Raw genomic sequence first — 26,856 nt, 5'->3', positions numbered from 1 at the left:
ATTCATGTAAGCTTTCTAATGCAGCTTTGATCTTCACAGTCTGCTTGATGAAACTCATTCTAACCCTGAATGTCAGAGTGTTGCTCCTTCTCTTTCCCATCATTCATGCTGGCAGTGGAGGAGATTTGGATGTTGGACTGTGTTTTGGATGATGTGTGTATGTTTGTGTTGGACTGCTGTCTGTAAAGCAAACGCACATTTTGCTTTGGATTTCAGTGTCAGACAGACTTTAAGGTGCAATGAAGAGTTTGAGAGTTTCACAGTGAATTTTCCAGTGGAGGATTTTTCTTCTTCTTTGAAGGTTTGAAATGTGAACATTGTTCTGCTGCAGTCAATGGACTAAACCAGAGAAGAAGAAAACAGACTTTACCATGAAGATCCTCAGTGTGGATCAGTATAATATCAGCCTGATGTCTGCAGTTTAGTGTCAGCACAACTTTCACATCATATTCATCTCAGCACAACTAAAACATGCTGACTGACCCCAGAGTTTCAAGTTTACATCCTGGACTCTCCAGGAAACCACACAGATGTTTCACTCCTGGATCCTGCAGCTTGTTGTTGAAGCTCAGGACCAGCTGTCTCAGATGGGAGGGGTTGGACTTCAGTGCTGCTGCCAGATAATCACAGCTGATCTCTGACAAACCACAGCCCACCAATCTGTATAAAGAATGAAAGATGTAAGTTTATTAGACAAAGTGCTTGAAATCATTCAGTGTTTCATCATCTGTTCAGAGCTGAAGAAGGTTCAGAATGTAGAAGTTTAGAAAATGGAAACTCCAAACAGCTGAAGCCAACAGGAAGCAGCTTCAAACAAACACAACAAGAGAAAAAACTCTGAATGTTTCACATTAAAGTCGTACATTTCTCATAAAAACAGGACAAAGACTTGAAAAAGTCGTGTTTTTCCTTCCAGGAACCACATGGCTTCACTTTTAAAGGTGAAGTGTGACAGAAATGGACATATTTGAAGTCCAACACCTTTTTCCAGTCACATTATTAAAGCAGACAAACTACAAGCTCATTTTCATTCCAACAAGTCATCTTCTGACCTGGACTAACAACACTGGTCTCTATGTGCAGCTGGCTGTGAGACCAGTGCTCAGGGAGCGTCTACAAAGTGCAACACTGAAAGAACATCACACACTCATTTGCTTCCAGCACTTTCACACAAACATCTACTGTCATTATTGTCACCAAACTCTGTGGATCCTTTATTGCAAATTCAAATGGGATCAAATGGTCAGACAAAAGAGGGTTATGAGGAAATATGATGAAATGTTGTGTATTAGCAGCAACTTATTGAATCATTTTCCTCAGAAACCAAACAAAATGATTGACAAACATGTTTTTACAAACTCAGTGTTGGACTTGGATCAGCAGGATAAGCTGATGTTTAAAGGCATTTGAGTCTCGCTGTATGAGAGTCCAGTTCTTACTCAATATTTATGGATGATGTTCTTTCAGTGTTGCACTTTGTAGACGCTCCCTGAGCCTCACAGCCAGCTGCACATGGACCAGCTGACATTACCCAGCATTAGAGGCGGCTGTAAAAAATTCATGTTCCCATTTAAATGGTTTTAATTTGAATAAAACGATGTTGATTCATTCAATCCTGAATCGATGTTTAATATAAATGTATTTTGCCAGAATCTCAGGTTAAAGCTCACAAACTATTTCAACAAGCAGCAAACAGATAAAACAGTAAATGAGAGCAGCTAAACACACAAAGATGGAAACACAGAGCGTGGATCGTTCACTCGACGGCACGTACACGGACACGCCGTCGGGGCTGAAAATGGACAGCTCACAGATCCTGAAGCTGCAGGTTTCATCTGTCTCCAACCAAAACTGAGTGAAGCAGCAGCAAAAGAAGATCCAAACTCTGCTTCACGTTTGATAAATATGCTCATGAATTCTCTCTGACTTTGGCTGTTCCTGCCTGCACAGCTCTCTCTCTCTCAGTGTACTCCAAGAACAGCTTCAAACATCTGTTTCTGCATCATTCACTGTTTATTAGCCACCAGTCTGCTGTTGTGTTCAGTGCTGTCGGCCTCTGACAGTAAAGCCTCATTTCTGCTGTTCCATGGAAACTTTTTAAAATGATGACAGATTACAAACTCTCAGCTGTGTCTGTAATCAAACCTCTGTAACTTTGCTTCACTTCAGCAGCATCAGCTCATGTTCACATGTTGCTTCATGGTTTGCTTCAGTTTTTGATCGACTGCAGAATATTTTGAAGGTTATCTGCTATAAAAAGCCAGAAGAGGAAAATCTGCTTCATGTGTTTCTGTTTGATCCTCAGTGACTTTGACACAAAGGCCTCTGCTGTGATGATCACACCTCTGATCAAGTCTCACAGTGTCACAACTGATAAATGATCAGAGTTAGAATATTTCTGACTGTCTGCTGTGTGCCGTGACCTTTGACCTGCTAAAGACAGTCAGCTGTGGATTATTCATTGTTGTGTCTGATACTTAGAACTGTGAGGAAGAAGCTACACAGTTAATCAGGGTCCCCTCTCTCTGAGTCAGGAAAGGTGGGCAGGCCGCATGTGGGCCGCGGGCCATACGTTGAGTATCACTGTTTGAAATGTGAACATTGTTCTGCTGCAGTCAATGGACTAAACCAGAGAAGAAGAAAACAGACTTTACCATGAAGATCCTCAGTGTGGATCAGTATAATATCAGCCTGATGTCTGCAGTTTAGTGTCAGCACAACTTTCACATCATATTCATCTCAGCACAACTAAAACATGCTGACTGACCTCAGAGTTTCAAGTTTACATCCTGGACTCTCCAGGAAACCACACAGATGCTTCACTCCTGGATCCTGCAGGTTGTTGTTGTCGCTCAGCACCAGCTCTCTCAGATGGGAGGGGTTGGACTTCAGTGCTGCTGCCAGATAATCACAGCTGATCTCTGACAAATCACAGTTCCACAATCTGTATAAAGAATGAAAGATGTAAGTTTATTAGACAAAGTGCTTGAAATCATTCAGTGTTTCATCATCTGTTCAGAGCTGAAGAAGCTTCAGAATGTAGAAGTTTAGAAAATGGAAACTCCAAACAGCTGAAGCCAACAGGAAGCAGCTTCAAACAAACACAACAAGAGAAAAAACTCTGAATGTTTCACATTAAAGTCGTACATTTCTCATAAAAACAGGACAAAGACTTGAAAAAGTCGTGTTTTTCCTTCCAGGAACCACATGGCTTCACTTTTAAAGGTGAAGTGTGACAGAAATGGACATATTGAAATCAATGATATCAAAGCTGGAATCAAATGAGTCCAAGTCTTCTGCTGATTCAGCATCACATTCATCTTTGCTCCTTGTTCTGCATTCCCACCATAAATATAAAGAGGCAAAACTCACATTTTCCAAAATCCTCTTTAAGCTTCGACAATAAAGGAAGATAGTTTTATACAAGTCTTTGTGGTTTTCTTGTCACCCAGATGCCCGAGTACTTAAACTTGTTATAGCTGGGTTTAAAAGGGGCTAAAATACACAAAACTCCCCAGTTGTCGTACAGATAGACTTTGCCTCGCTCTTCCCAAAATTCACTTTATATCCAGAAATTGTCCCAAATTCCTTAAGTATGCATTAAGGTGACCTTGAGGCTCTTAAAGGCGCCTATAAATAAAACATATTATTATTATTATTATTGTAAGTCTATCCAAAAGTTTGCGGAGGCTGTTCGATGGGTTGGAAATAAATAAAATCATGTCGTCGGCATAAAGAGAGACTTCATGTTCGATACCCCCTCCATGTTTTCCCTCAACACCAACACATTGTCTCAGAGCAACAGCTAGCGGTTCAATGGCAAAAAGGAGACAGAGGGCATCCCTGTCCTGGGGGGCAGATTATTGTTAGTCCGGACGGCTGTTAGAGGGGAGCAATACAATACTTTTATCCAAGATACAAAATTAAAGACACATTTTTTAAGCGTATAAAAAAAAAAATCCCATCTCACCCGATCCAACGCCTTTTCTGCGTCAAGCCAAATGACAGTTTCCAATGTATCACCTTTAACATGGGTATAAATGATATTTAATAGAGCTCTAATGTTCAAAAAAGAGTGCCTAATAAAGCCCGTCTGGTGAAATAATGGAGGACAAATACTTGTGTAAGCGACGGGCCAACACTTGAGCCAGGATCTTGGTGTCTGTGTTGAACAAAGATATTAAACGACATGAACGACAATCTAAATGGTCTTTTTCCTGTTTTACAATTAAACACATCACTGCTTGATGCATTGTTGGAGGCAACGACTGTGAGAGGAAGGATTCTTCAAAAGTTGATTTTAACAGTGAATTCAGTCGGTCAGAAAACTTTATGAAAAAATCAGATGGATACCCGTCGGGGCAGCAGATTTTCCAGACTGCATGCTCCGTACGGCCGTTTCAATTCCAACATTAGAGACAGGTTCCTCCAGACTAGCGATCGCATCTTCTCCCAAGGAGGGAATATCAAACACCTTATTGAAATCATTGTGGATCTCAAGGATAGTTTGGTTGTCTGTAGACCTTATTCCCTGGTCATTGTAGATCTCAAGGATAGTTGGTTAGCTGTTCTTAGTCGTAGCTGGTGAGCTGATAACTCGCCTGTTTTTTCTCCATGTCCATAAGCGTAGCTGCAACTTTGACTCAGCCTGTTTTGTAGATATGAGATTGTATTCAGTTTGTCATTGTAACCGCTGTGTATATAATACAGGCTCAGGAGAGTGGCTGCACACAGCATGTAGTTTAGTGTCACGGTCACAGTGGCTGACCGTATGGAGAGTGTGTGGAGGACTCAGGCGCAGACACTGGCGCAGACATGAAACTGAGTTTTGAACGAAAAGCGAGCCTTTATTTCGGCTGAAGACATCAAACAAGGCAGAATCACAGTGAAGAGAACTAAACTGGGGAACTAATACTATAATAAGTCATGAAGACATGGAAAGCTATGGCTAAGAATACAAAAGACTGGGCATGAAAATATGGAGGGTGGGAACACAGATGACGCGACACAGAGACTAAATACACATGAGGGATGATCAAGTTCCAAACATTAAAACTGTCAAACCTGCAGGGGGGATTGGCTGTTCCAAACCTGAAATATTATTTCTGGGCAGCTCAGATGAGACCCCTGACTGTATGGGTGCGGGATTTGTCTGAAACTCAGTGGCTAAACATTGAGAAGACAATGTGCGAAAGATCATTGGAATCCCTGCTTTGTTCTAACATTTCAATTAAAAATGTGCATATGGGGGAACGGACGAGGGTCACACTAAAGATTTGGCGTAGAATCAAACAATCATTTGGTCTTCCAAAAGAAATTTCAATGTTATCAAGGCTCTCCTCCCTGCAGGGTTTTTCTCCTATTGTGGAAGACTCTGGCTTCAGAGCATGGTCACATAGCGGGCTTCATCAACTTTGTCATGTTGTGAGGAATGGGCACCTGAGCTCATTTGAACAGTTGAGGTCAGTTTCGGCTTCCTTCTTCTGACTTTTTTAGATTTCTGCAGCTAAGAAGCTTTTTGACAAAACATAAAGAATGGAGGCAAGTTTTGGAGCCCTCACCCATTGAGGAAATATTTCTAAAAACATTTCAAAGTAATTCCTCCCCAAAATTAATCAGTCATTTTTATAACGCATTTATGAGTTTCAATACAAATGCAACTTTGGATATTAAGGCAAGGTGGGAAGCTGAGACTGGCACTCAAATCTCAGAGGACACCTGGGAAGAGGTGTTCGGTGAAGCCCATCTGGTGACTAATTCTGGGCTGTGGAGAGAATTTAAATGGAAGGTGGTCATGAGATATTTTAGAACCCCAGAGATAATGGCCAAAATGAAGCCTACAAATCCTGACACCTGCTGGCGAAATTGTGGTACTTCTTTAGGAACCCACTCACATATATTCTGGTCATGCCCAAAAATCTGCTCACTTTGGAATGACATATTTAAAGTTCTCAGTACAGTTTTCCAACAACCATTAACAAAGACCAACAGTTAGCCATTTTAGGAGTCTTACCAAAGGGTTTTGCGGGAAACAATAAAAAGTATCTCTTAAGAATCTTACAGCAGCACTAAAGTGTATCACTATTAAATGGCTGAATCTTGACCCACCTTCATATAATATGTGGATTGATAAAGCAAGAGAAATTTACCAGATGGAGGAAATAACATCTGCTCTGCGGATTCAGAGAGAATTGTTTACTGAGCGTTGGCGACCCATACATGCTTTACTGTTTCAATAATTTAGCATAGGTCTGTTTCGTTTTGTTCATTTACGGCTAAGTTTGTCACAAGTTATTTAATATTACATAAAGTTTTTGTTTTGTTTTCTTTTTGTTATGTTGTTGTCTGTTTGTTTGCTTGCTTGGGTTTTGTTTTGTGCTTCCTAATTGCAGTTCTTATTTTAACCTACATTTCTGCATTGCAGTTCCTGTAACTGTCCTACTTGTGAACATCGACAAGCACAAGTTGCAATGTTGTAAATTATAATAAAAATTGAGTATAAAAAAAAGAACATTAAAGTCGTACATTTCTCATAAAAACAGGAAAAAAGCTTGAAAAAGTCGTGTTTTTCCTTCCAGGAACCACATGGCTTCACTTTTAAAGGTGAAGTGTGACAGAAATGGACATATTTGAAGTCCAACACCTTTTTCCAGTCACATTATTAAAGCAGACAAACTACAAGCTCATTTTGACAAACTGAGGCTCAAACTGAGCCACAGCTGAACCAGCATCCCTGTACAGCAGACACTTACAGCGCTTGGCTGCTTCCATTGGACCCTCTGCACAGAGCTTCAGTTTCCTCTTCTGGTCCCAAAGTGCAGAACAACAAGGTTTCAAACAGCTTCGTTCCAGCAGCATCAGCCACAGACATGCAGAGAGAATCCTTTGGTTGTGTTGTGTGTTTGCATATCTGCTGTGTTGCTTTGTGAGGATGGATCATCTCCTGCAGCTCCAGATAAACAAGCTGGACCTGAACCTGGTAGCTTCACTTAGAAGACACTTGTGACGGGAACGTGTGAGAAGTTTTGTGCAGACAAGTGTGGATTTAGAGTGTGGGACGAGCTCTCCACAGTCTTTGTGGAGATCCACATTCTGCATACTGCCTGTGAGAAGCTGCAGACATTTGTCCTCCAAATCCACTGAGCAGCTGCTCGTGGTGGTATTAGCTTCATGTGTGCGTGTTAGCATGAAGCCTCGGTCACACTCTGCTGTGGACACGGTCACGGACAGCTGGACGCCTGATGGACGAGTCGTCCTTCCTGTTAAACTTCTTTGAGCATGAGAAGAGCATGAGAAGCTCAGTGGACACTGTTCAGGGTTTTAACTCTCGCTTTCACTTCAGCTTCACCAACAACAGCACAAGCAGAGCAGCCCACTGCCTGCATGGCTGGGACAGCGCCCCCTGGTGACTGTAAACCACTACAACATGTAGACGGCCGTCTGCAGGCTGGATGTAGCACCACCGCAGAGACGTGCTGCAGCTCTGTTTAGTTACCCAGCTGACAGCAGAGGCTGTAGTTTACTGTTACCAACATGGAAAACTGAAGCTTCACCAGCTGGAGCTACAGAGCTGGAGAACAAAGGAGACTGAGAGGCCAGAATGATGTGGGAGGAAACATCAAGAGCCTGTTTGAAAGGAGACACATGTGGATGCTGTGCCAGTCTGTGGTCTGTCAGAAGTCAGCTGAGTCACACTGCAAGAAGCTGCAGAATCTCAGAGGAGGAGATTTGGAAGTGTTTGTGGGACAAACTGGACTCAAAGAAAGAAGATGTTTGTGAAGTCTTTGGTGGAGGTGAGCAGTGTGAAGCAGAACAGATGCAGATGAATCAGGAGGTCAGCATCAGTGTCTCCTTGTGGTGGACGGTAAAAGAATCAGAGCCAACGCTCCCGTCCACCCTCGGCATGAAGCAGTGCTGTTTCTGAAACAGGAGGACAAGTCCAGAGAAGACAGAGGAAGCAAAGATGAGGGTGGGACAGGACAGCAGGACTTCCTTCACACCTGCAGCTCCATCACACTGCTGTAGCTCCTCTTCATCACACATGTACCTGCAGCCTGTCTTCAAGTCCAGGAGTCACCTCCACACAGTGTAGAAGCCTCCTGTGCAGACCATGGAGTCCAGCCTCTGTCAGGGAAGTCGGCACTAAAGCCTGAAAGACTTCAATCTGTCTCTGCTCCACCCGAGAAAGACCAGCACCGTACTTGTTGTGCATTCAAGGAGGGAACATCAGCGCTGCATCGTGGGAACAACACCGCAGGAACAAAGACACAGCACGGCCGATGAAGGACGAGGACAAAGGAAAGGTGAGTGAGAAGACCCCGGTGGTGTGGACGGACCTGCAGGGGCTCCAAGACTGAGGAGCAGAGACGTCCATGTACCAGCTGAGGATGCTGCAGTGATCCAGGGAGCTCGGTCCAATCTGAGGCCGTGTGAACTACGTGGACCACAGTTTCTTCACAGACTTCAGCCACGTGAACATCTGGAGATCCAACAGTGTACGAGCTGTGAGCCATCAGCTGTTTCTCTCATCAGCTGCTGTAATGAGAGCTGCTGGAATCATCTCGAGCAGCAGGAAATCACTGATGTTGTTTCTAACCAAAGATATGGGACTGAGCTCCGCTGAGCTCCTTCTACTTTCATCCAGATAGAAACTGCTACAGTCTGCTGATTATTGCTTTGCCTCCATCACACGAGCTCTTTATCCTGTTCTTCACTCTCATTGGTTCTTTGTCTGCTTGTTTTTACAACAGTAGTCTTCTGATTGGTCAAAGGAGACAATCAGCTGTGACTAAATGTAGCTCCTACAGCAGTGATGGGAATAACTACTGAAGCTAATCCAGTATCAAAGCTCAGGAATCAGCAGCTCCCACCTCGTTTTCTTTCAACAACTATTTTTAGCTGCTGTGTTTTTGTGTTTCTGCAGACCTCAGACATCCTGCTGCTCTGGACAACTTTTTCATTCTTTTGTATCATTATTTTGCTTTTCTTTTATTATTATGTTATATGTATTAATATGTGAAACACTTATTCTTTGTGTTTTTGCTTTGCTCCTGTCAAACTGCTTTAATAAAATCTGCTGCAGTCTAAACTGTGGACGTTCCCTTTTTAACCCTTTGTGAAACAATAAAGGTTTAAAGCTGAGTATTCGTCTATGTTAGTGTTTAATGGGTCTAATAGGTTGCTTTGGCCTTTCCCAGTAATATCTTCCCTTGCAGTCTGTGGTCCAGGCTTCTAAAACCATCCCAGGTTAACAAGAACTACAATCTAGAGGAGAGCTGCCATAACAGGTGTGACTGATGAGATCTGACCTGCAAGGTTACTCAGGTTTGTTTGTATCAGGACAAGCAGGGAAGCCGCCTGGACGTCAAAGTAGTTAGAGCTGGGCGAGTGTCCTCACCCACATCGGCTTCACAACTCTGCATCATCTACTGAGTAAGACTCAGAGCATCAGAGATTAGAAGGTCTACAAAGAGCTGAACCAGACTTCCTGTATAAAGGTTTTAGTTCCACAGATCGACAGTGTCAGCACAACTAAAACGTGGAGACTGACCTCAGAGTTTCAATTTGATGTTGTGGATTCTCCAGAAGAACACACAGCTGCTTCACTCCTGAATCCTGCAGCTTGTGGTAGCTCAGCTCCACCTCTCTGGGATACGAAGGGTTGAGCTTCAGCACTGCTTCCAGATAATCACAGCTGATCTCTGACAAATCACAGCGCTCCAATCTGTATAGAGAATGAAAGATGTAAGTTTATTAGACAAAGTGCTTGAAATCATTCAGTGTTTCATCATCTGTTCAGAGCTGAAGAAGGTTCAGAATGTAGAAGTTTAGAAAATGGAAACTCCAAACAGCTGAAGCCAACAGGAAGCAGCTTCAAACAAACACAAAAAGAGAAAAAACTCTGAATGTTTCACATTAAAGTCGAACATTTCTAACAAGAGTGTTTTAAAGACAGAGTCACTGATGATCATCTTCTGCCCAGTAAAACTTTGGTTTTCCACATGTGAGTGTTAATGATGCACAAAGACTGTGAGTGCAAAGAGGGAGCGAGGAGGATGACACAGAGATGGTACAGGAGCATCAAGAACCCGGCGAGGAAATGAGCAGAAGGACTTTGGAGCCTGTTGGATTGAAGCTTTCACAGAGACGTGTTTGACTGGACACCACCAGGACAGACTTTTAATCCCAGGATTTGGATGAGCTTTCTGTCTTTATGGTCACAAATGATGCTGTAACTCTGTGAATGTCCTGGAACTGTCAGCAGTGTGGTTACGTCCTTTTGACCTGAGTTTCCACAGCTCTTATAACAGCAGTGTACATTCAGACTGAGACACGCTTCAGTCTGTATGGACCTGTTTCTGTAGCTGCCACCATCATTCTACGGTCGTGTCCAAATTCATGGGCTGCATCCTCCTGAGGACCCGGCCTTTGCGGTCTACGTGGGCTGGGTCCTCAGAAGGTCGGGTAGGCTGGAAATAAACGGCTGGGGAAATTGGACGGTCTAGCCTTCTGATTAGCGTCACCGCTGTCTCGGTGGAGTTTAATAAACTCAGCCGTCTGCTCCTTGCTATCTAAAATATAACAGGACACTGGCGTAAATTCTCGACCGTCTCATACTTCTGTTTAATCAGTTTTCTGTTTGACGTTTAGTCAGCTCTGTAAAGACCAAGGAGGAACCCACCTGGGGGATTAATAAAGTTTTATTTTATCTAATCTAATAACTTTAATCTCAGCCAAACCGATTTACTCACGAACAAACAAAACACTGAAAAAAGCCAAACAATAACATTTTGAGGTTGTCTAAGTGACTTATATATCACGTTTAACCTGAGTAGCGAAAGTCCGCGGTGATCTGAAAATGATGTGCCGGGAGTTGTGCCGTTCTCGGCGGCTTCAGTGACCCTCGAGCTCCCGGCGAGCTATCGAGCTGGTGGGTAGCAGACGTCTCCGAAAACGTCGAAGCACTTTTGCAAATATGCGGTATCTTGATAAACCGAGCAGATATTTGATGTTTACACAGCTACTTTCTCGCCTGAAAATATGTTAAAAGTTTATTTTGTGACCGAAAAAGATTAGTATGAGTAATTTTAAAACTTAGTAGCGGCCGCCATTGTTGGAAACTGGAGTTTGGCTGGGCCGCGCTATGAATTCTGGGATATGGTAGGCCACGAAGGACACACCCGACCCATCCTTCAAATTCGGGGAAAAGGAGGACGCATTTGTTGGCTGCATTCGGAGGAGTCTACGAATTTGGACAGCCTTCGACGTGTCGCTGTGACGTAATCGGTCTACAAATGCGGCCTCAGGAGGATGCAGCCCATGAATTTGGACACGACCTACATGTTTGTACATCAGCTTATCAAATACTGTCTGCTGTCTTCATTTATTACTCTTCACCTGCTTCACTGTCACTGTGTGGGCGGAGCTGTCTGAGCCCTGCCCACACAGACACAGCTCCTCTCTGGAGCAAAACTTCTGCTTCATCTCCGCCTCTTTTCTTCATCCTCCACCTCTCTTTTCTCTTCTTCGGTGTTCTGCAGCCACAGAGCCTCACAGCCATTAGCACGCCCATACCTGAGCAGCTAGCATTACCCAGCATGCCGTGCAGCAGTGTCAGTTTGTAAATGTGCAAGAATTCCTGCTCCAAACTGTTTCACAGAGTGCTGAGTGCCTTGACCTTTGACCTGCTAAAGACAGTCAGCTGTGGATTATTCATTGTTGTGTCTGATACTTAGAACTGTGAGGAAGAAGCTACACAGTTAATCAGGGTCCCCTCTCTCTGAATCAGGAAAGGTGGGCAGGCCGCGTGTGGGCTGCGGGCCATACGTTGAGTATCACTGTTTGAAATGTGAACATTGTTCTGCTGCAGTCAATGGACTAAACCAGAGAAGAAGAAAACAGACTTTACCATGAAGATCCTCAGTGTGGATCAGTATAATATCAGCCTGATGTCTGCAGTTTAGTGTCAGCACAACTTTCACATCATATTCATCTCAGCACAACTAAAACATGCTGACTGACCTCAGAGTTTCAAGTTTACATCCTGGACTCTCCAGGAAACCACACAGATGCTTCACTCCTGAACCCTTCAGGTTGCTGTAGGTTCCACTCAGGTCCACCTCTGTGGGATACGAGGGGTTGGACTTCAGTGCTGCTGCCAGATAATCAAGGCCAATATCTGACAAACCACAGACACTGTATAAAGAATGAAAGATGTAAGTTTATTAGACAAAGTGCTTGAAATCATTCAGTGTTTCATCATCTGTTCAGAGCTGAAGAAGGTTCAGAATGTAGAAGTTTAGAAAATGGAAACTCCAAACAGCTGAAGCCAACAGGAAGCAGCTTCAAACAAACACAACAAGAGAAAAAACTCTGAATGTTTCACATTAAAGTCGAACATTTCTAACAAGAGTGTTTTAAAGACAGCGTCACTGATGATCATCTTCTGCCCAGTAAAACTTTGGTTTTCCTCATGTGAGTGTTAATGATGCACAAAGACTGTGAGTGCAAAGAGGGAGCGAGGAGGATGAGACAGAGATGGTACAGGAGCATCAAGAACATTAAAGTCTGGCGATTAAATGCCTCACTCCTAAATGACAGCCAGTTTTGTGAGTTCATACATACTGAACTAAATACTTACTTGGAGTTGAACACAACTCCGAAAATATCGCCTTTAACCCTCTGGGATTGCACCAAGACATACATTAGAGGTCGCATAATATCATTTGCAAGTGCCAGGAAGAAAAGAAAAGAGGCTAGGCGGTGTGAATTGGAGGCCAAAATAAAACACCTAGATCAACAACACAAAAAAGCACAGACAGCCAATTTGCTTTCCGATCTTAAAATGTTACGTAGTGAGCTTAATAGTTTAATAAACGAGAAAATTGAGGGTAATTTAAGATTCATTAAACAAAAGTACTATGAACAGGGTAGTAGGACTAGTATATTGCTGGCAATAAGACTCAGGAAACAGCAAACTTGTAATATGGTCCAAAAGTTGAAGTCAGATCAAACCCTGATTACTAAACCAAATCAAATTGCAAGTTGCTTTGCCAATTTTTTCGAGCCATTATATAAAAATTCAGATACATGTAAAGATAACAATACACTGTCTGATTTCTTAGAAAAGATCAATTTAAAAACACTGTCAGAGTCTGTAGCAAAGGAGTTAGATGAACCAATTTGAGAACAAGAAATTTTACAGGTAATTTCAAACCTTAAAACTAAAAACAGTCCTGGCCCTGATGGTTTTATTAACAAATTCTATAAAAAACTTAAGGACAAAGTCGCACCCTTATTACTGAAAGCTTACCACTGCGCTCTGGAGACTGGGACTATGGTGCCGTCCTGGAACGATGCTACAATTGTCGTAATCCATAAAGAGGGCAAGGACCCCACAAACTGTCAATCATACAGGCCAATCTCATTACTTAATACTGATTCACACATTCTCACCACGATTTTAGCCAAAAGAGTTAGTAAAATTATTACACAGGTTATAAATCCAGATCAAACGGGGTTCATTGCAGGAAGGCACTATGGGGACAATTTTCGTAGATTGTTGAACTTAATGTCCTTGTACAAGACCAAACAAGAAGAAACAATGATTCTGTCTCTTGATGCGCAAAAAGCATTCGACAGGGTTTCCTGGCAGTACTTGGGCCAAACACTTGAAAGATTCAAATTTGGGCCAAACTTAATTAAGAGGATACAGATTCTTTATTCCAACCCAATGGCGGCTGTACGGGTAAATGGAACAATATCAGCCAGATTTCCACTGGAACGTGGGTGTAGACAAGGATGCTCACTGTCGCCCCTGCTGTTCGATATAAGTATTGAGCCTCTGGCGCAGTTGATTAGAGAAGAACATGAAATTCAGGGCCTTTCAATTAATGGAGAACAGCATAAATTGTCCATCTATGCAGACGATGTACTTTTATACATTTCAAATCCTGCAGTCAGTTTACCTCATTTAAGAGAAATTATTACGGTTCCCTGTCTGGTAACAAAGTTAATATTGACAAAACATTGGCAATGGATATAGGAGGAAACATTTCACTAACATTCAAGGAGCGATGTGGCTTTAAACGGCCAAACGAAGGTATCAAGTATTTAGGAATTCAAATTCCTCACTCATTATCAGACTTGTTTAAAGTAAATTATGAAGTTATAGTTGCAAAAATAAAAAAAGATTTAGAGCGATGGACAGTCCTGCCTCTGTCTTTCTTGGGTCGGATCGAGAGTATACGTATGAATGTATTGCCAAGACTTCTAGACCTTTTTCAAATGCTGCCTATAAACATTCCCAACTCTACATTTGATAATTTAGATAAACTTTTTTCCAAATTTATATGGCAAGGCAAACGCCCAAGGATCAAGTTCCAAACATTAAAACTGTCAAACCTGCAGGGGGGATTGGCTGTTCCAAATCTGAAATATTATTTCTGGGCAGCTCAGATGAGACCCCTGACTGTATGGGTGCGGGATTTGTCTTAAACTCAGTGGCTAAACATTGAGAAGACAATGTGCGAAAGATCATTGGAATCCCTGCTTTGTTCTAACATTTCAATTAAAAATGTGCATATGGGGGAACGGACGAGGGTCACACTAAAGATTTGGCGTAGAATCAAACAATCATTTGGTCTTCCAAAAGAAATTTCAATGTTATCAAGCCTCTCCTCCCTGCAGGGTTTTTCTCCTATTGTGGAAGACTCTGGCTTCAGAGCATGGTCACATAGTAGGTTTCATAAACTTTGTCATGTTGTGAGGAATGGGCACCTGAGCTCATTTGAACAGTTGAGGTCAGTTTCAGCTTCCTTCTTCTGACTTTTTTAGATTTCTGCAGCTAAGAAGCTTTTTGACAAAACATAAAGAATGGAGGCAAGTTTTGGAGCCCTCACCCATTGAGGAAATATTTCTAAAAATATTTCAAAGTAATTCCTCCCCAAAATTAATCAGTCATTTTTATAACACATTTATGAGTTTCAATACAAATGCAACTTTGGATATTAAGGCAAGGTGGGAAGCTGAGACTGGCACTCAAATTTCAGAGGACACCTGGGAAGAGGTGTTCGGTGAAGCCCATCTGGTGACTAATTCTGGGCTGTGGAGAGAATTTAAATGGAAGGTGGTCATGAGATATTTTAGAACCCCAGAGATAATTGCCAAAATGAAGCCTACAAATCCTGACACCTGCTGGCGAAATTGTGGTACTTCTTTAGGAACCCACTCACATATATTCTGGTCATGCCCAAAAATCTGCTCACTTTGGAATGACATATTTAAAGTTCTCAGTACAGTTTTCCAACAACCATTAACAAAAGACCAACAGTTAGCCATTTTAGGAGTCTTACCAAATGGTTTTGCGGGAAACAATAAAACGTATCTCTTAAGAATCTTACAGCAGCACTAAAGTGTATCACTATTAAATGGCTGAATCTTGACCCATCTTCATATAATATGTGGATTGATAAAGCAAGAGAAATTTACCAGATGGAGGAAATAACATCTGCTCTGCAGATTCAGAGAGAATTGTTTACTGAGCGTTGGCGACCCATACATGCTTTACTGTTTCAATAATTTAGCATAGGTCTGTTTCGTTTTGTCCATTTACGGCTAAGTTTGTCACATGTTATTTAATATTACATAAAGTTTTTGTTTTGTTTTTGTTGTTGTTGTCTGTTTGTTTGTTTGTTTGCTTGGGTTTTGTTTTGCTTCCCAGTTTTGTTTTGTGCTTCCTAATTGCAGTTCTTATTTTAACCTACATTTCTGCATTGCAGTTCCTGTAACTGTCCTACTTGTGAACATTGACAAGTACAAGTTGTAATGTTGTAAATTATAATAAAAATTGAGTTAAAAAAAAAAGATGAACATTAAAGTTGTACATTTCTCATAAAAACAGGACAAAGACTTGAAAAAGTCGTGTTTTTCCTTCCAGGAACCACATGGCTTCACTTTTAAAGGTGAAGTGTGACAGAAATGGACATATTTGAAGTCCAACACCTTTTTCCAGTCACATTATTAAAGCAGACAAACTACAAGCTCATTTTCATTCCAACAAGTCATCTTCTGACCTGGACTAACAACACTGGTCTCTATGTGCAGCTGGCTGTGAGACCAGTGCTCAGGGAGCGTCTACAAAGTGCAACACTGAAAGAACATCACACACTCATTTGCTTCCAGCACTTTCACACAAACATCTACTGTCATTATTGTCACCAAACTCTGTGGATCCTTTATTGCAAATTCAAATGGGATCAAATGGTCAGACAAAAGAGGGTTATGAGGAAATATGATGAAATGTTGTGTATTAGCAGCAACTTATTGAATCATTTTCCTCAGAAACCAAACAAAATGATTGACAAACATGTTTTTACAAACTCAGTGTTGGACTTGGATCAGCAGGATAAGCTGATGTTTAAAGGCATTTGAGTCTCGCTGTATGAGAGTCCAGTTATTACTCAATATTTATGGATGATGTTCTTTCAGTGTTGCACTTTGTAGACGCTCCCTGAGCCTCACAGCCAGCTGCACATGGACCAGCTGACATTACCCAGCATTAGAGGCGGCTGTAAAAAATTCATGTTCCCGTTTAAATGGTTTTAATTTGAATAAAACGATGTTGATTCATTCAATCCTGAATCGATGTTTAATATAAATGTATTTTGCCAGAATCTCAGGTTAAAGCTCACAAACTATTTCAACAAGCAGCAAACAGCTAAAACAGTAAATGAGAGCAGCTAAACACACAAAGATGGAAACACAGAGCGTGGATCGTTCACTCGACGGCACGTACACGGACACGCCGTCGGGGCTGAAAGTGGACAGCTCACAGATCCTGAAGCTGCAGGTTTCATCTGTCTCCAACCAAAACTGAGTGAAGCAGCAGCAAAAGAAGATCCAAACTCTGCTTCACGTTTGATCAATATGCTCATGAATTCTCTCTGACTTTGGCTGTTCCTGCCTGCACAGCTCTCTCTCTCTCAGTGGACTCCAAGAACAGCTTCAAACATCTGTTTCTGCATCATTCACTGTTTATTAGACACCAGTCTGCTGTTGTGTAATAATGAAAGAAGTCGATGCTTCAGTGCTTTGAATTGTTACACAAAGAAAAGTTTTCACGTTGTTCAGGCAGAATCGAGCGTTGAAGAATGAATTCACACGTCAATAAACATTTTCATCAGCACAAGCAGGACAATGAAAGCAGGAAATACCCCAAACTGCCATTTCTCATTCTACAACTTCAACAACTGCACATGAATTATACTTCATACACAGACCCACAGTCTCTGATTGCTCTGAAATCTCACTGACAGCCAATAGAAATAAAGAAAAGTCCAGACTGACAGTCTCTGTGGGGTTAGGCAGTGAACTGCTCACGCTGCGTTCAAGTGCATCACAAACTATTGGAATTGGATCCAACTTTGTGAAGCAGATTTCCTCTCAGCTGCTGTTTTGAACATTTCCTCATGAACTGTATTAAACTCTGTAAATGAACTGAGAACTGTTTCTACATTTGAAACTATGGATTCATTTTCCCGTTCACTTCTGTACGTTAGTGTATAAATGAATGTTAGACTGGGCTCCATGGAAACACTTGGACTGGTCTCAGCTGCCTTCTTTCTGTAGTCCTTTCTCTTCTCCAGCTTCTGTTTGAAATCCTCTCACAGAGCCTGAAACCTGCTTTGCTGTCATGTTTGGGCCTGTGTTCCTCTGCTTTAACACAAACCTCACCACAGCAGCTGTGTGGGTCGTCTCTGTAGCAGCCCGATCAGCTTCTGATACATGAACATCATCACAGCTCCTAACTTCACCTTTATTAGCTTTGACATTCATGTCTTTCTTTTCTCTGTCTGTTTCCACACAAGCTCAAAGTCTCTGCAGCCTGTTTTTATCTGCTATCATCAGATCTCCAACAGCCTCATTCACATCCCTCACACACTCTACAGCCTCACCAGTACTGACTTCATCTTCACTGACTGATGGAGCACAACATGAACCTGTGGAGGCTGAAAAGCTGTCCTGTCAAACATCTCCCCGTCACCACTCCACTTCTGTCAGCCTTTAAATGAACCCTGCTCAAGTCTGTCACTTCTATTTGGAGCCAAGAGGAAAACTGTTGTTCAGTCGTTTGGAAAGACACAACATTTCTGAAAGCACTCAAACTTCTTCACATTTGTCTTCAGACACATCCTGAACATTTAGGAACTAAAGAACGTTTCAAACATCAATCAAAGATCAGAAATATAGAAAAACAACAACAGCTGCAGTCAGTGAACTCACCTCAGAGTCTCCAGTCGACAGTTTGGACTCTCCAGTCCAGCACACAGAAGCTTCACTGCTGAATCCTGCAGATTGTTGTTACTAATGTCCAGCTCTGTCAGATGGGAGGGGATGGACTTCAGAGCCGAGGCCACAACTTCACAGTGAGTCTCTGAGAGTCCACAGTCAGCCAGTCTGAGATTACAGAAAATATAAAATATGTTATTATAAAAGCAGAAAGTCTGCATTATAAACACAGACTGAATGTATATGAAGACAAAACAGAGTGAGGTCATAATCTGATGAACATCTGCTCTTCACATCTGTGCTTCAGCTCCTCTTACTGTGTTTGACATGACACAACGATTGAGTCTCTCTCAGACCTGCAGACTTTTAATGAGAATCTTTGTTTGGCTTTAATCTGCAGATGAAGGAGGAAGATGGTGTCACATTTAGGCTTCCATAACGTCCACAGTCTGTCAGTGAGATCTGATCCAGAGTCAGAGTGAAGACACACACTTGGACTGTTTCCTGTCTTGAATCTAGAACATTTTGAATGAGCTCAGCTCAGTGAAGAGTTCCAGCAGGAAGGATGATCTCTGTTTGCTACCTGCTGCTGTCAGGTACGACTGTTCACGTCCACACTCAGGAAAAATCTGCTGACTGTCACCAAACGGAGCAGAAATCTCATCACTGGACAATAATGATGAATGAACTCAGAGCTGCTGATATCACATCTGATTTCAGGGGAACTAAAGTAAAAAGGAACAAATAGAAACAACCATCATGACTCTGTTTGACCTTCAGATCAGAAACTATGGTTCAGAACAGCAGCAGGATTTCAGGCACTGTCACATCCTCAACATCCATATTCCAAATGCTCTTCCTGACAGGACACTCTTTGTTCCCACTCAGGGAGTTTCCATGTGTACAAATCATTTCTGAATCTCAGTAGACTGGGAGGTTTTTCCATCTCATGAATCTCTTTCCTAACATCAAACTAGATAAATCAAACAAAGGAACTGGAGTCTGTCTAATTTCTGACCCCAGTAAAGTTTGTACTGGGATACCCCGACATACTCTCTCTCCATCTGCTCCCACAGCCTCATATTCACAGCTGGCCCTTCTCTCAGCATCCACACTCAGGGTGGGGGCGGGGTCAACACCAGTCAAAACCATTGCTTTGGCCTTATGGCCATTTTATTAGTGTTCGTTTCTGAGTAACAAGCAGGACTACGCACAGGTGTTTGGACATGTGTGGACCCGACCTACACTTAAACTTCTTAAATCCTCTGTTTCTGTGTCACCAGCTACACTTTTAATATTAATATATTCACTCCGACATTTTTGGGGAGCGGTCAGAGCTCGTACACTGCAGACAAACATGTCTCCCAGCACACAGCTGACTGTCAACTCTCTGAGATTGGATATGATTCATTTAGATTATATCTGTAAGGTGAAGTTTATCTCGGTGTTTATTTGTTCCTGAGGAAGTCAGCTCGGCTCAGATTAAACTTTAATAACTGAACAATTTTAATGAACCTTAACGCCTCCCTGGAGCATATATGGAACTGAATCAGTCACTTTTCTTTATTTCCTCATGTTCATATGTGACATACATGTTTTAACCATCAATTTGGAATTAAACTGACATTTAATATATTTTAAGGAGGAAAGAGAAATTTCACCAGAGGATGTTGATGCTGTTCATGGAGACTGAAGACAGAACGATTTATCTGTCTTAATATTTCTGCTGCTCTTTCCTCTGGTGCAAAAATATTTTAACTGTTGGTTTTAATTCAAAATCAATGGTTAAAATGTTAAAATACCAACAAACTTGTGGCGTTAGTGTTGATATTCTGTGAGTTACTTAAAGAGATCACACAGGTACAGGACATATTTTATGTTCAGGTTTATGCATGTTTGCGGTGAGATGTGCATGTAGTGGGCTGTTATGTTGTAAACTGTGTGGATGTGTTTGGGAACAGAAAGATTATTTTACTGCATAAAACGGCGCTGATCAGCTGTTTCTGCCGCTGATACACTCGGCCGGTGAACCACCTGACTCACACAGGCTCTCCTCCTCCACAGTCCTCGTTTATGAAGAGCTTTACAAACACAACATCACAGCTAACAGCTGGATTCTCCCGTTTCAGTGCCAAACAGCCACTTCCTGCTACAGACAGTAAAGTGGACAGTTCGGCGCTAAACATGTTTTTAAAACTTTAAGCTCTTATTTGTTAAAGCCAGCTTCACAGACAGATCTGTGTCAGTGTTTTAGAGCAGGGCTCAGTGGTGTAAACCAGCATTTATATGTGTTTCATCTCCATTTTTACATTAAACTGAACCAAAACACTGAAAACTTCACCTGATATGTCTGTGCAGGTTCTCATCATACAGTCATGGTAATCTAAGGAGCCTGGAAAGAAAAGTGACTTCTTTAAGTTTCTTGAAGACGTTTCATCTCTCGAAACCTCTGCTGATAATCACCCACACCCTTTTTCACAGCTTGGCTCATGTGATGAGCCACATGATCAATAGTTGGTCAGCGACCCTCTTAAGGGACACTCCCACTAGGATTAAAATCTGGGACTCTCCACTTTTTGGTTTTAGAAGTGAAGAAGCTGAATGTTCGGATTAAACATCTTCAAGAAACTTAAAGCAGTGCACTCGCTTTTCTTTCTAAGCGGCCTTTCTTAGATCACCTGATATAACCTGAGTAAATTATGTCGAGTGTCAGCGGGGTTTGAAAACTCTGCAGCATGACCCGGGTGTTGCTGGTGGCATCATGAGCTTAGACCCCTCAGTCAGCTCGGTCTGAAGTCATCGTCAGCACTAACAGGCACAAATAGGCTCTAACGTGACAAACTGACCCGACATTTAAAGAGTGCCCACTACAGTCTCAGCTAAAACATATTAAAATGTGCAACGCCAAGGACTGTACACTGGACTCCCGACAGCGTGACAGGGTCTGACAACGAGTGGTGGCGTCGTCCTAGCCGACCTCGGCAGTTATTCACACGCCATGACCAAAAACTCCTGCAGTGTGACAGCAGACAGAGGAGGAGTCACAGAGGAGCGTAACAGCTGTGACAGATGCAACAGGAGGACGAGCTCCAACAGTAAACACACTGAAGACAGGAAAGCAGTCACGAGTGATGTTGGTCCTGTTTTTATCTCCACTAAAACCTCTCTAACGTCACATGTAACAGAACACAGACACGTCTGATTATCAGGGACCACGACCCACATCTTTGCCTCACTATGTTTATAAGAAGAGACTGAAAATAATGATTCTCCCAACACATCACCAACACTTTTATGGCAAACAGATAATAGTGAGTGACAAGAGGTGAACTGTTTCATATGCAGTTATCAGGGTAAATACATTTAAACCAAAGACACTGGAAGAGTAAATGAAAGGAACTGAAGGTGACAATTCAAGAAGCTCAACAGAAGTCAAATGTAACATGATCAAGATTCCCTGTTAAAAACAGATATGTATAGTATAATAGTAGACTACACTAATAATAGTGTATAGTATAGTAGTATACTATATGAAGTCTACACCGCCACGTCCTTAAAATTCAGCGAAATTAAGGACGCATTTGAGGGCCGCATTTCGAGCAGCGACCTTCGTCCCGTCGCTGTGATGTAATCGGCCTTAAAATGCGTCCTTTAAGGCTGCAGACCCTGAATTGGGATACAGCCAGAGTCTGGTCTCTGTTTTCACAGAGGATGTGGTTCTGTTGGCTTCATCAGGTGATGGCCTGCAGCTCACAGTGGAGCTGTTCTCAGCAGAGTGTGAAGCCGTGTGAATGAGGATCAGCATCTGAGGCCATGGTCCTCAGCTGGGAAAGGGTGGAGTGCCCACTCTGGCTCAGAGACGTTCCTGCCCCAGGTGGAGGAGTCTGAGTATCTCAGGGTTGAGTAAAGAAGGGGGAGGGCAGCAGGAATCAACAGACAGACCGTTGCTGCGGTAACAGTGAGGTGGACACTGTACCGGTCTGTCGTGGTGAAGAGAGAGAGAGCTGAGCCTGACAGCGAAGCTCTCAATTTACCGGTCGATCTACGTCCCTGCCCTCACCTATGGTCACGAGCTGTGGGCAGTGACTGGAAGAACCAGATCGTGGTTACAAGTGGGGCAAATAAATTTTCTCTGAAGGGTAGCTGGTGTCTCCCTTGGAGACGGGGTGAGGAGAATCCCCTTCACAAAAACTAATCAAGTGAACAAGACTCTCCAGGAGGGAAACATTTAAATATCCAAGTCCACCATAAAGAGAAAACTGCATGAAGGTAAACACAGATGGTGCATTACAATTCATTGCATGTGTTTTACATGAAGAATGGAGGATATACCGTCCACTTTCACTCTGTCTTTAGCAGCAAGTGGCTCTTTGTTGTTTGGCTAGCTGCACTGAAACAGGAGAATCCAGCTGTTAGCCGTAATGTTGGTGTTTGTAAAGCACTTTATAACCAAGGACTGTGTTTTTAATTTAAACATTAAACTATTAACCGACACTGATCAATGATGTAATGATCACATCTGGACTCACCGAGCCTTTCTGCAGTTCCTCACAGCTGGAATCAGTCGACGTCGTCCCTCCTTTGAAGCTTTGTACTTCTGCAGGTCAAACTCATCCAGAACCTCCTCTGACATCTGCAGCATGAAGGCCAGAGCTGAGCAGTGGATCTCAGAGAGTTTCTTTGACCTTTGCTTTGACTTCAGGAACTCTTGGATCTCCTGATGTACTGAGAGGTCGTTCATCTCCATCAGACAGTGGAAGATGTTGATGCTTCTGTCAGGAGAGGATTTAAACTTCTTGTTATTCTTCAGGTTCTTGATGACTCTCTGGATGGTTTCTGGACTGTTCTCTGTCTGACCCAGCAGACCTAAGAGTCTCTGGTTGGACTCCAGACAGAGGCCATGAAGGAAGCGGACAAACAAGTCCAGGTGGCCATTTTTACTCTGGAGGGATTTCTCCATGGCTCGTTTAAGGAAATCATCCAGAGATGACTCGTTGTATTTTTTTCCCAGGAAGTCCTTCAGCACCTCTGACTTCCTGTTGGTGAAACAGTGGAACATGTAGACTGCAGCCAGAAACTCCTGGATGCTCAGATGAACAAAGCAGTAGACTGGTTTCTGGAAGATCACACACTCTCTTTTGAAGATCTCTGTACAAACTCCTGAGTACACCGAGGCCTCTGTCACATCCAGACCACACTGCTCCAGGTCTTCTTGGTAGAACATGATGTTTCCTTTCTCCAGATGTTCAAACGCCAGCCTCCCCAGCTTCAGAAGAACTTCCCTGTCAGCCTCCGTCAGCTCCTGTGGACTCGTCTCATGTCCCTCGTGGTACTTGTTCTTCTTCCTCTTTGTCTGAACCAGCAGGAAGTGTGAGTACATGTCAGTCAGGGTCTTGGGCAGCTCTCCTCTCTGCTCTGTAGTCAACATGTGCTCCAGAACTGTAGCAGTGATCCAGCAGAAGACTGGGATTCTACACATGATGTGGAGGCTCCTGGATGTCTTCATGTGGGAGATGATTCTGCTGGACAGCTCTTCATCACTGAATCTCCTCCTGAAGTACTCCTCCTTCTGGGCGTCAGTGAAGCCTCGTACTTCTGTTAGCCTGTCAACACATGTAGGAGGGATCTGATTGGCTGCTGCAGGGCGGGAAGTTATCCAGACGAGAGCCGAGGGAAGCAGATTCCCCTGGATGAGGTTTGTCAGCAGCTGGCTGACTGATGACTTCTGTGTGACATCAGACAGCAGCTTCCTGTTGGTGAAATCCAATGAAAGTCTGCTTTCATCCAGGCCGTCAAAGATGAACAAAAGCTGAGAGACAGCCAGCTTCTCTGCTGTGACCTTCTGTAATGTTGGATGGAAAACATGGAGCAGCTCCAGAAGACTGTACTGCTCCTCTCTGATCAGGTTCAGCTCCCTGAATGAAAGCAGAACCACCACACTGACATGTTGGTTCTCCAAGCCCTCTGCCCAGTCCAGAGTGAACTTCTGCACTGAGAAGGTTTTTCCAACACCAGCCACGCCGTTGGTCAGAACCACTCTGATGGGTCTCTGTTGGTCAGGTAAGGCTTTAAAGATGTCCTGGCACCTGATTGGAGTGTCATGGAGGGCGTCCATCTTGGAAGCTGTCTCCAGCTGCCTCACCTCATGTTGGCTATGAACCTCTTCACTCTGTCCCTCTGTGATGTAGAGCTCAGTGTAGATCCTGTTGAGGAGGGTTCTACTTCCTGTTTCATCACTTCCTTCAGTCACACGTTCACATCTCCTCCTCAGACTGATCTTATGTTCATCTAAAACCTCCTGCAGACCAACATCTGCTGAAAGAAAGAAAAACAGAAAGAAAACTCTTCAATGTCTGAACAACAACAAGAAGTCCAGTTTTCAGAAATGAGTCCATCAGCAGACAGATGTTCAGTCTTACTTTGTACACAGCTGCTCTGACTGGCTGTCTGCAGTCCAGCTCTGCTTCTGGATCTTTCTCCACACTGGGGACAGGACCAGTCTCCTGATGAAGCAGACTGGTCCCAGTATGAGGAGATGCACTGTCTGCAGAACCAGTGTCCACAGCTGGTAGAGACTGGATCCTTCAGGACGTCCTGACACAAAGCACAGCAGGACAGCTGCTCCTCCTCACAGACACCACTCCTCTTCCTCCCTCTGTGAACACATTTCTTTATCACTAAAATCATTGACTGTCAGTGACAAACATCCAGATTTGATGACACTGTGCAGAAGCTCTGATGGTCACAGAGAAAAGTCAAAGTGGAGAAACTTGTGTTTGAGTTCAGAATCCAAGTTTCCTTTGCTGTTCCTGCCTGTCTTATTAAACACAGAGTGATCAGCCTACAAACTCCACAGTAAAAGCCTTCATCACAGAGCTGATTATGTCCTTCACTGGATGTACTGGAAGTTTGGGATCCATCACTTTCAACTGACCTTTGACCTCCTCTAAAAACTGTTGTGGAGCAGCGGTGTCACATTCAGAGCTTTCAGCTTTATTTTGAAAGAGTTCAGTCATCAGGAAGTGAACTTCTGGGTTCTGATTTTCTTTCTATTATTTTACAGAAGTGAAGAAGAAGAACTAAAAGCTTTGAAATGATCTGAGTGATATTTTTGAACATTGCCACCAAATTGAGTTCAGCCTCCAGCAGTAACTTTGTTTCATGATGCCTCCCTGATGATGTGATGTTTGATTACAAACCTGTTTATGTGTTAGACATTAATCACATGAACACAGGCAGAAAAAAGAAGCCAATGAAACAAATGACAGAAACGTGTTCATTCACTGCCATGATCCATATTTTCTATGTACAGATGTTTGTAAAGAACACGTGTGCAGCGCTTTGTTCTGAGTATCTGCTGTCAGCACACAGTGCAGCAATAACTACAACCACACGTTTCTGTAGATCCTGAACATCAGCCTGGAGGAATCTGACCTCAGGTCTGCACACAGAGGAGCTTCACCTCTGGGATGATGCTGGCGTCAGCTCCTTCTACAATCAGGCAGAAGCTTCTGCACCATCAGGACACAAACAGAGAGGAGCTTCTATCCTCAGACCATCCAAGTCCTAAATCAGAACATGCTCCCCTCATAGCATCACCATCAGGGTTTAAACAGGACCTTACATCATGTTCTTGTCTCACTGTCATATTTCAGATCATACCTGATTCATTATGACGTCACACGCTGCTACACTGATCCTGCTGCTTCATTACTGCTGATATTACTCTGCTCACTCTGTTCAGTTACTCTGTTTACATCACTTTGCTCATTTGCTTTGTTCTGCTTGCACTGCTCTGTCAGTACATGCTGTGCTAATGTGGCACAAAGCACTTTAACATTACATCTGCACAATGTTTCATTATTTCATTTAATGATTGTTTATAATGTTTTGTCCAGTCACAGGAGCAGCTCAGCACATTTCACTGTGTTGTACGTGTATGACGATGCCTGTGACAAATAAACAGCCTCGGACTCTTCAATCTTCTGCATTTCTTTGGAGATCAGCTCAGTGGCCTGTTGAGACCATCTTTCTGTTTCTGATGACTCAGTTCAGATTATTATCCTGATACTTTCTTTTAAAATGTGATGAAATCATTTATCTGATGTTCTGACACAAATACACCAAAACAATCCCAAACAGCACAAACCACCACGTTACACACAGTGTAATAAAAATACAGGCAACTACAAATAAAAACACTTTAAAAATATAAACTAAAATTACAAAGTGGTCACAGAATTTCAAACACCCGTAAATGAGTCAGCAGCTCTCTTACATGGTCAGCTGAGCTCCATGATTGAAGAACATTGTTGCTGCAGGTTCATGACTGAAGACTGGAGGTGTGTTTTTGGACCAGTCACTCCTCATAGACACACAGCTGGATGCTGGAGACTGTGACCGCTGACCTCTGCAAACACAAACACATCACATGAATTACTGATTAATCTCTGTTTAAAATCTTTTAAGCAGCTGCAAACACACAAACTGGATGATGTGATGGTTTCTGTCAGTAATAGTTGTCTCAGATTAGAGTACAGACGGCTGCAGAGACGTTCACAGCAACAG

General features: G+C 42.8%; 1 protein-coding gene across 1 annotated transcript in view; it reads right to left on the bottom strand.

The window, feature by feature from the left end:
• LOC146548249 (NACHT, LRR and PYD domains-containing protein 12-like) overlaps positions 1 to 26,856 on the bottom strand; it is a 172,519-nt gene that overhangs the window by 120,042 nt on the left and 25,621 nt on the right. Inside the window, exons 8-14 of the mRNA XM_085265043.1 lie at positions 26,597 to 26,685; positions 24,708 to 24,943; positions 22,818 to 24,603; positions 18,283 to 18,456; positions 9,551 to 9,724; positions 2,768 to 2,944; positions 484 to 660 (exon numbers count right to left, since the gene is read on the bottom strand). Coding sequence (XP_085121169.1) covers positions 484 to 660; positions 2,768 to 2,944; positions 9,551 to 9,724; positions 18,283 to 18,456; positions 22,818 to 24,603; positions 24,708 to 24,943; positions 26,597 to 26,685 — 2,813 coding nt within the window. The remainder of the gene's footprint in view (positions 1 to 483; positions 661 to 2,767; positions 2,945 to 9,550; positions 9,725 to 18,282; positions 18,457 to 22,817; positions 24,604 to 24,707; positions 24,944 to 26,596; positions 26,686 to 26,856) is intronic.

The sequence above is a fragment of the Mchenga conophoros genome, linkage group LG23 (genome assembly GCF_057382185.1).
Source record: "Mchenga conophoros isolate Kocher_MC1m ecotype Shallow Benthic linkage group LG23, M_conophoros_male_GT1.1, whole genome shotgun sequence".
NCBI lineage: Eukaryota > Metazoa > Chordata > Actinopteri > Cichliformes > Cichlidae > Mchenga > Mchenga conophoros.
This window is presented reverse-complemented; position numbering and strand designations above follow the sequence as displayed.